At 46.0% G+C, this 10655-nt stretch overlaps 1 protein-coding gene across 1 annotated transcript in view; it reads right to left on the reverse strand.

The window, feature by feature from the left end:
- LOC103782252 (tyrosine-protein kinase receptor TYRO3-like) overlaps window positions 1-10638 on the reverse strand; it is a gene marked incomplete at its 5' end in the record, with an annotated part of 17674 nt that extends 7036 nt beyond the window's left edge. The window contains 6 exon segments of the mRNA XM_008950007.1: window positions 551-643; window positions 2309-2389; window positions 4649-4744; window positions 5577-5677; window positions 6507-6636; window positions 10494-10638. Of these exon segments, the coding sequence (XP_008948255.1) occupies window positions 551-643; window positions 2309-2389; window positions 4649-4744; window positions 5577-5677; window positions 6507-6636; window positions 10494-10638 (646 nt within the window).
- Window positions 10639-10655: the final 17 nt, after the last annotated feature.

Below are 10655 nucleotides of genomic sequence, written 5' to 3' on the forward strand. Positions count from 1 at the left end.
TGAAGATAATCTAGTTCGGGCCCCCCTGCCAAGGGCAGGGACACCTCCCACTAGACCAGGCTGCTCAAGCTCAAGGCCCATCCAACTTTGTCTTGAACATGTTCAGTGAAGGAACATCCACAACTTCCCTGGGCAACCTGTTCCAGTGTCCCACCACCCTTGGGATGAAGAACTTCTTCCTCACATCTAATCTAAATCTACCCTCTACCAGTTTGAAACCCACGTCCCATCACTCTTGTAAAAAGTCCCTCCCCAGGTTTCTTGTAGGCCCCCTTGAGATGCTGAAAGGCTCCAGTAAGGTCTCCCAGGAGCCTTCTCTTCTCCAAGCTGAACTTATTACTGGTGCAGGAGGGACAGTGTTGTGAGCACTGACACTCCAGCTGCCTCTGGGCCTGGGAGGAGCACTGCTGGTGCATGCAGGGCTCCAGGCAGGATGGAGGTGGCCGCACCAGCACTGCCGTTGGGCAGCAGTGAGGGGGTGCACGTGGGGCCGTGTGGGGTTTGTGCAGGAGCAGGAGGTGCTCTGGGCCACCAGAGCAGTGCTGCTTACCAATCAGTTTAGTGACATGGGGGTGGTCAAACTCCTTCATGCACGCAGCCTCCCGCAGGAACTCCTCGATGTCGGTGGAGGTAAAGATGTCCGCTGGAAAAAAAACCACCAGAAGTTTTCTTCTTTTGTGGGTGGCTCCGAGGGACTTGACAGACTATGATAATCAGAAGCTTGTGTTTTTTTTTTTTTTGTGGCACAGCACATTCTCTCAGCTCTAGAGCTAGAAGAGCCAGTTTACAACAAAGCAGAGCCTGACACCTTCTCCTGGGATGGGTGGTAGTCAGCACGCATCAAGGACATCTGGTAAATTGGTTCTTGGCAGGGTAGGGAGCTGCTGATTAGCAGCTCTTTTCTCAGGAACAACTTCCCTAGGAACCCATGCAAATCATGCATGGGTTAAAGACCTAGAAATTCATTAGCTAAGAGGACCTAAACTACAATGTCAGGGAGAGAAGACAATCACACAAAATTAAAGAAAACATTGAAACTGAGGGGCTGGCCTGGAGCCCCCCGCTGGCGTGGCAGACCCCACTTCATCTCTGATGAGGATGATGTGGAAGAGCAATACTTTTACATCTCTTCACATGATTGAGTCTTCTAGGGTGTTAGAGTCAAGATTTCTTAAGTAACCACACTGCTGGAGAGCTTGGACCCAATTCAGCAGTGACATACATCAGCATAAATTTGGAGTAAGTAATTTCTCACTTCTATTACTCCCAATTTATGGAGGTATATTAATATAACCAAGAACTAGCCCAGTGGACTACTTCCCTCACCGAGTCCTCCACTCCTACTGCAAGATCAGACTCAGACCTGCAGCAGGGTGTTCACACTGCCTGCTTCAGGCAAGTAATTTAAATATGATTCAGACAAAATTAGATTTATAGAGTCAATGAAGAAAGGAAGATGCCTCTGGAGGGTGACAGAGCATTCCCAAGTTAGATGCCTGCAGGTAGACAGTCTGACTACACAAAACCTTGCAAACTAATTAGAATTATTGTTGAAACTGGATTAAATGATGCCCTACACCAATGTGATACTGGTATATTTAGTACAAACTGGCATTCTGTGGCAGCCAAACTCAGCTCCAGGTATAAGTGAATGTGACCCTGCTTTAAGTCAGTGAATTTTTGCTACATAGGTAAATAACAGGGGTGAAATAACATGATTTAACATATATATATACACACATAAATATATGTACATACTTGGATTTATACCTATCTATTAATTGCTTCTCTTATTACAGGTTTCTGCCTGATGAATGTGTTAGTTGCCCTCGTTATGTACACTCACCAAATGACAAATGGGAAGGGAGCTAAATTACTTACTCAAATAATGCCTGACTGACATGAGTTAGCTTGTTGCTGCATTCAGGCCAAACACTTCTGTTTATTCTGGGATAGATGCTTGGAGGACACAGTCTTTCCCTGCTGAATTACGAGGGGAAAGCAGACCTGTTTGGGCTGTCTGGGCCACACGATGCAGTGCTGTGTGGATTCAAGCAGCTGAACAAGATCCTCTACATGCAGAAGCAGCTGTAGCTAGGATTTGGTTTTGGTTGCACTGACCACGTGCTAGGTGCTGGACAAGTAACTAAGGTGGTAGAGGTCCTTCCCTGAAGAGCTTCCACTACAGAAAGGCTGACACGAAGGGGGTGGGAGACAACATGGGTAGGGCAACTGAGTGGGAAGTTCAGAGAGGAGTAAAGAGCATCAAGGGATGTTTGCTGGAGAACAGGACAGATCTCCCACTTACCTTTCAGCATCTTCACTGCCACTTTCTGGAAAGAGCCATCATCTAGCTTTAGTAGTGCCTCTCGAACTGACCCAAACTCCCCTGTGAAACGACCAGAGCAGGTAGTGAGGGAACATCTTCTTGTGAAGAAAGTATGATTCACAGCAGGTTCACTCCAGGGGTCACTGGCAGAGAAGCTGAATAACCATAGGAAATGTAGCTACCAGCTTCATTCTTCATTCTGCAGTTCCAGCCAGCAGCTTTCAGCATGTGTGTGCTAAAAGATGTGGCACTACCAGGAGACTGAGGCCACTGTGCTGGCAGCCCAGTAGACAAAGGAAATCAAGAGGGAAAGAAAGCAATCCCCTACCAGATGGACAATGCAGAGTCAGAGTATAAGCTGGGATCCCAGGCAGATATTTCTGGGGAAGCCATATCATGAGGAATGAGTCTGAAGGAGGCTCTGGTTAGAGAGGGGGCTGTTAGCTGGATGGGTTGGCTGAGGAAGCTCCCAGTGCTGACTGCTGACAGAGCTCAGTAATGGTGCCAGGACTCAACCAGTTGAGACACAATCAGGCCTTACCTCTCAAAGCTCTGGGAATGACTTCTATGAACTGCAGCTGACCAGACAAAACATAGAACACCCATCTGTGAGTGTGTGATATGCTAATGCACAGGGGAAGTGTTTGTCCTGGTGTGTTCTCCAAGGGAGATAAGAGGAAATGCAACTGGCCAAAACCCTTTTCATATTTTACCCTGAAGTGGCTTTATACCACAGCACAACAGCTTCTTTGCATTAGCTCTGGCTCCTAAACTTCCTCTAATTTTTTAACTGCTTACCCCACCCAAAATTCATTAGCATGAGGAACTCTGGTACTGAAAAGGAAGCAAAATATGGCACTGAGGACACCTAACCCAAAAGCATTCTCTTTCCACTAGCATTTCACAAAGGTCCTTCACTACAGCTCTGACTGCAGAGGAGGGAAATGGGAAGCAGCACGGGCATTTTGGACAGTTTCCATATCACGGGGCTGTTGCTCAGCTGCAGAGTCAGCAGAGCCCCAGATCATGAGGTCATGCCACCTCATAATCTCCATGCTGAGCGTGGGGTTGGGAAAGGGGCTGACAACCCAGCCCAGATCCTGCCAGCCAGCAGCCTCCCACCGAGGCCATCCCCAGGGCCCCCACTGCAGCCCGTTTCCAGTGGGGTCCTGGGGACAGCCCAGAGGCATCCAAACAGGATCCCAGAAACTGGCCAAGAGCTGACACTCACAAGCAGATGATACAGCTGTTTAATTACTTAGCATTGTTAAGCCCTGTGAGACCACTTCTGCAGGAAGGTCATCTTCCTGCTCTGAAAGAACCTGTTTGTGGAACGGAAGAATGCTCCCAGTGGGAAAGGGTCAAAGAAAACTGCAATAAAATGTCTTATGAAGAAAAGGGAAGCCAAACACTTCAGCTTCCTTTTGCTTATGACCCTTGACTTATGCTCCTCTCTTAGTTATTGGCTTTATCATGACACATTTTCACTTATTTCTAGAGCTTGCCTTCAGCCTGAGGATGAGGGAAGGATGATGCAACAGTTAGCATACTGGCCTGCCACTTGGGAAATCTAAATTCAAACCCATCTTTTCATACAGTTTCTGGGCCAATCTTTTAGATAAAATTAAGTGAGAAGCATCTCACCTTGACTCTGCCCATCCTTCCTGACCTCCAAACCTCAGAGAAATGTTAGGAGCACCTGTGGAGGAGACCCAGATGGAGATCCACAGTCAGAAGAGCTCTTAAGGACCTGAACTAATGAGGAGAAATGCCAGCAAAACTCAGTGGTGGTAAGAGCCCAGACTAAAATCTGGAGCCAAACCACCCCAGATGCTGAGAATATCTGAGACTGAATCCACATTTTTTTTTGAGGGGTTGGAGTGTTTGAGGTAGCTCATCTCTGTCTCTGCATTGTCTCAGCCCATTTAATACTTGATGCACGCTCATGTAAGTGGAAGGAATTCTATAGCACCACTTTGTTAGTAGGAAGAGCAGAAGTTTGACTGAATATTCCTTTGTTTAAATCTCTGAAAGGAATGCACACACCAGTGAATCAACAGTGCTTTAGAAAGCTGAGCACAGACTGCAGTTCATGACTCTGTAGAGCCATATTACAGGAATGGCTTAGCCAATATCCTCTTAGTTATGCTAAACCTTTGAAATGTTTTATCCCAGCAGAAGGGAAAGTTCCATTTGAATTGCCATCTACAAGCAGAAGGAGAGAAAACAGGCTGCTTAGAATTGCTTCTCCCTACTCAACAGTAAAGGTACCACAAGTGGGACTTTGAACATAAAGCCTTGTTCAGTTTTGGTTCTTACCCTTGCCCAACATTCTTCCCAAGGTGAACTGCTGCTCCTGGATTAGGACATCTTTGAGTTTTGTCTTCAGCTCATCACTGATCCCTATGCTCTCCACTGAAACACACAAAAAAAGGAGGAGTCAAATACAGGATACTTAAATATTCTGTCATGACATCAAGAGTCACCTGTTCCCAGCTCCAATCCAATTCCCATATCCTGGGCAGGAACACTTGAGCAAGACAGAGTTCCCTCCCACATTCTCTAGCTTCACCACAGACAAGAGGCCAACTAACTTTCAACCACAAGAAAATGTACCAACAGTACTGAAAGGGTGAGGGTGATAACCCCACCCAATATCCAACAGTTCACCATCACTAGATATAATGGAGAAACCTCTAAACCCAGGGAAGCAAAGGCAAAGGCAGCTGGAGCATCATCCTGACAGAGCCATGCTGTGATGCTAGAGAGTCATGCCCTTGCTGAACCAGGAGACAGAAACAGATCATTCTGGCCATTCCTGGAACTCAATCTCCTGTTTGAAAAGTTACTCATTCCTGGCTTTCCAGGACTGATGAATTGGTTCATGGTGCAGCACAGCTCAGCACACTGAGTTTAAAGTGTACTGTATTGTTAAGCCATATTTCTCTCCCTGCTGCACGCAGCTGAAGGAGTCCCTGCAGTGTGAAACTGGGGCAGGGGAGTGGTGAGTTTCTGCCTTGTGCTAATGCACACCACGACTGCAGCTGTAATTAGCACGTCTATGTAACTGGTATGGCAACAGCAACTCTGGCCTTTCACCTCTGCCACACACAGTATCTAAGCCTCCTTGTAAATTCATCCCATGTTCTTGATCCAAACCCAGCAGTTCCAGGGAAAACAAAGAGAGAGCACAGTGCACACATGGACACAGCTTCCCAGGCAGAATCACACAGGTCATTTTACTTACATGTCGCTTCAATGAGCTCTGGGCCCTCCCTGTTGAAAGACCTGGCAGCTCTGAAATGGACTGCTGGATCCACTCTGCCAACCACGCTGCCAAAGGCATGGCTAGAAGGCAGAAAAGACACACAGGGCCATGATTACATGGGCCATTCACTTCTAAAAGGGTGTGCTGAACAGTGTGGATGATCTCTCACCCCTTGCCATATAGATACTAGACTGTTATTTTGAAGAGGGTGTAGCTGCACAGAAGGAATGATGGGGTTTTGCTGCCTTGCTGATGCACCTAGAAGGTGTAGGAGCCTTCTGGAAGAGGGGAATGGCTCATCCTGAGTACCTGGGAGAAGCTGCAGGTTGGGGCAGGTTGTAAGAGTCACACAGAGATGCTGATGTGAGAATGAGGTCTGAGAGACTCTGAAAAGAATAGGAACCTTGCTTGCAGCAGGGAGCAACCCACAGCCAAGTGTCACAGGTGATGGAAAGGAGACTTTCTTGGGGGTTCAGTGGGTTCTGAGTAGTCAGGAAGTTACAAGCAGCTGCTAGACTGAAAACCAGCATGGGATGAAGGGCCCAGTCCATAAAAACACAGAAAATGATTCATCTGTGCATCTTTTTTCTTTAAATCTCTTAAGCAGCAGTGCTATGGACCTCTAGAATTGCCTTGATCTAGTTTATATTTCCATATTCTAAAAAAGCCCAGCTATTGCCATAACATTCTGTCCCACTGTATTTTTGGTGTTCTCATTTTGAAGTGCAGGGCACTTTCCTGTTAGTCTCTAAGCCAGGGTCACCCCCAAAATGGTGAAAAAACAGTTATCCAAAGCAAGTGCCAGAAGCACTCAATCTGCAATGGTTCTTGCAAAATAATTGAGTCAGAAACCACACTAGAGGAGAAAGCAAAGATGTCTCTAACCAGCACAAGGAGAAGCTCCCTTACCCAAAGCGAGTTTCCTTTCTTCTCTTTCGAAGGAGAATAAGAGCCAGGGCAACAGCTGTGACCAGAGCTGTGAGAATGCCCAATGCCACAGGAACCCAGGATGTGCCATAAGGAGGTTGTCTCTGGCCACCTAGATGGTGAAGAAAAGACCAGTTTAGGAAACAGAAGACTGGACTGTCAATGGTAAACAGACCATACTGGGATATTTCTTCTTTCTGCTTTGGAATGGAAAAGTCACGCTGCTGGAGCTGGTGTACACAGTGGGTCATTGTACACTGGAATTTGGCAGAAACAGCTACTCAGTTAATCATCAGGAAAACTAGCTGTTCCACACAGCACAGGCAGAGCAGATGCATCCAGTTACCAGAACCTGTTCTTAGTTTTGAGCCTCAAAAAAGTAAAAGGCACCTCTCTAGATTATACTGCGTCCCATGAGCTCATGATCTGGAGTCTCAGGACAAAAAGGTTGCTTAACATGAGCAATTTCTGTGCAGGTTTCACCTTGTCCTGTTTGAGGCAGCCAGCAGGACCTTGACCAGTCTACACAGCACTGCCTGAATGCCAAGCAGATAACATTCTGAAAGACAATAGAGGAAGACAATTGCCTCTTGGCAATCTGGTTGAAAATATTTACATTTCCCTCTCATCCCTCCCACAAAGGGAAACACCCTGTGGGGTTTGATATTGGCTGTAACTTCCCAGTGTTGGTCGGTTGTAACTTCTCAATGTCTCTCAACCCAAGTGAAAATGCCCTGTGAGTCAAGAAATAAGTCAGTCAGCATGCAGGTTCCAATTCTGCTCTAATATTTGCTCCCAGAATACGTACACTCTTGATTACAAACTGTCTGCAGAAGAACTGGAGATGCTGCCAATCTGAGTAAGCTGCCAGGGAAGGAAGGTAAGCAATGTGGTTATGAATAAAAGAATATTATCTGTGTTTGGCAAACAACAGATAAATTAATCCAATTCACTGAGAGATTTCTTCTCCAAATACAATTACTCACGATTAAATACGAATTTGAATGGGTTTATTAAAACCTAGGATGGCCCTCATCTCTCCAAATTGTTTAAGAGCAAACAAGAACAGGGAACAGGTCTCTGCAGCACCTCCTTCATGTTCAAATTTCCTTGCTCACCTTCAGCAGTTGACTGTGTTTCACCAGAAGCTAAGAAAGAATAATCTTTGTCCATGTAAGTAATCCCATCATGTTATATGTCATGTAAACCTGTCCTCAAAAGGGATGTTAGGCTAATGGGCTGAGATTTGGATGAACCCCTGCACAGATGTGAAAAGGAGTCAGATATCCTTACTGGCAGAGTCCTGTCAGGCAAAAGGCCCCTAAGGGTCCATTTCTAGTTACCTTGTGGAGCCTTATCACCCAAGTTTCTAAGGAAGCAATGTTAGTCTAATGAACAGGTAGAGATTAAGTAAACAGAATTCTGGATCACTGAGGAAGCAGATTAGTACTCCTCTACTTGAAACAAATTATCAGAGCTTTAGTACCTATTTTCCAACACCTTATCTCACTCACTGACTCCTATATTCTTTTCCCACCCAGAAGGCTTTACAGGCTCTGGGTTTTATGACACTCCCTCTTGCTGCACCTTTTGACCCAGCCTTCAAGGTTGCTGATGAGAAGGCAGAGGGATCAGAAACAGAAGTGGAATGAAAATACAATAAAAGGTAACTCCAATCCTCTCCACAATTCTCAAGCCAATCGCTTGGGCTGTTCCTGCCAAATAATCAGGCTAGAAACAATTAAAAACACTGAAGTAAAAGGTGCTCTCTGATAGTTAACAATAAGGTTTCCTTCCCCCTGTGGTGAGACAAACCTCTCCTGGCCTGTTTTTTCAGTCTCTGTCTGCTAGCTGGCCTGGTGAGGGAGCAGGGATTTAGGTCACCTTCTGAAGGGGTTCTTCCAAAAGGAGGAGGAATGAAAACAAACCCAAACTAATTTATTCTCTATGTTTCTAAACTTCTAGGAATCAAGAGCCCATCCCACAATTTACAGCAAATGTGTCAGAAATAGAAATGAATATTGAAATCCACTGAGCTAGAGGGGATGGCTGCAGGTCAAGGAAAGAACAGGCTGCCTCTGCTCCCCCAACTCTCCCATCTCCTGCACCCTCCTTTTCCAACCAGCCTAAGTTAAGACTGCACAAGGCAGAGAGAAGATTGTTATTAGATGAGGTTAAACAAGTGTTTTGGAGCCTTTTGATGATGACAGAACCTCTTTTATTTCAGTAGCAGGTTGTGTATCACAAAGGTGTGCAAGGAACATAATCCAAGAGTCTTCTCCCACAGACAAGCATGACGACCATAAATGGCAGGAAGCTCTTAGACCATTGTGTTCCTCTCTCTGCAGTGAAAGAGAGAGGTTTCTACTCTCTGAAAATGCTAAAACCATCTTTGTTAATAGCACACTAGATCTCTGCATAAGCAGGGTGGAGCTCCCACCAGCTTTGCTGTGATGACAAATACGACTTAAAGTTTATAGGAGCTTAGTCATCCTGAGTGCTGCACTGGGAGCTGGTCAGAAACCACCCCTGGCATTTCTCACAAAGCAACCAGTGCCAGTCTTCTATTTTAGGAAAGGAAGCAACTTGTATTTTCTACCAGGCCTGAAACAAAACTGCAGTCTTTCTGCAGCTCTGCTCTTCAGGGCCTGTCAGTGTTTCCACAGTGAACCTTTATTTCCAGCCTGTAATGCTTGTGAAGAAATCTATGTGCTTTCAGACACCACTCCTCATGCTACTTTTTTTTGAAGTGGTTTGTAAATAAAACCAAAGCAAACACGTTTTCAGGATTATCCCATTCCAGCTCCCTGTAAAATGCAAATCCTGTACATTCCCTAGGGCTTCTTGCCAGTGCTGGCCACTTTCCAAAGGGATCTTCTAGCCCTTTCAGGTAGGTTTCTCTGGTTTTGGGTGCCACAGAAAATACCTGAGCAAAAAGCAGGGGGGAAAAAAAAAATTGATGGAGCTGATAACCACCTTCCAGTAGAGTCTGCTCTGGACTTCCACACCCCTTCATTCTGCTTTAAATAATCTGAGGGCTTTGATCCCACAGTGACTGGATGTTCACACACAACCCTCAGTCCTGACTTCACCACAGGAACCAGGCTGCCAAGGGGCCTTTCTGAGTAACGACACATTAACATCAGTGCTAGGTGCACTACTGCAAGTAAAGCTACAGTCCTCTCCTGGTTACTCTGCCCCTAACCCCCACCTCCTGCTTGCCTGGGAACCCCCCTCCAGGGTCCTCCTGCCATCCCTAAGTGTGGAGGGATCAATGGCCATGGGATTCCTCAAAAGACATGTGGAGTGAGAAGTCACCTCACTGACTTCTTATCACCAATCTGTATTTTCATTCAGAACTTCTTCCTCTTAGCTGCTTTAGTTTCCTTCACAAGCAGCATTCTTCTCTCCCTTCAACCCATCTCTGCACACAAAATCCTGCCCTTCTCCATAGCCTGAATCCCATTTCCCATTCACTGTGAAGCACAAGCAGCAAGCAAGCCAGTGCAGATGAGCCTAACTCCCCTTTATCACTAGGAATGCATGCTCTTGGCTTCAAACAAACCCTTCCACGTTTGGCTTAAATCAGGCTCAACTAAAAGTAGTCAGGAATGGCTTCAAATTAAATCAGAGAACCTGTTAGAGGAGTTTTCTGTCACATTTACTCTTGTAAATATCTAAAAAATCCTAAACGAAGGATTCCACACCTCCATTTGCACCTTTTCAACTGTGTCTCCCCTTGCCCTGCTTTGCAGCAACTCTGTTAAAGACAACACTCTAACAACCAGAAGCTGTTTTGTTTATACCAGCTCTCTAAATACTATTTACTTTCTACTTGGCTTGATGAAGTGTGCTGTTGTGTAAAGCCACGTGGCTCAGTCAGCTGTAAGCACTGAAAAGAGGCAGGGAAAAACAGCACTTCTGACTTCTTTTCTCCCCTGAAGTGAAGGGAATGCAGCAGACACTCACCCATGACCTCCTGGGCTTCCAGCAGGAAGAGTTCACTCCAGGGACCACATCCTGCAGAGTTCAGCACACACACTCTGATGATCAGGTCCTTGAGAGGATTCCACGTGGTGAGATTAGCTTTTGTCTCCTGCACAATCATCTCCCCCTGAGAGCAAACACCAA

Source organism: Merops nubicus, unplaced genomic scaffold, assembly GCF_000691845.1.
Source record: "Merops nubicus isolate BGI_N331 unplaced genomic scaffold, ASM69184v1 scaffold23941, whole genome shotgun sequence".
In the NCBI taxonomy this organism is placed as follows: domain Eukaryota; kingdom Metazoa; phylum Chordata; class Aves; order Coraciiformes; family Meropidae; genus Merops; species Merops nubicus.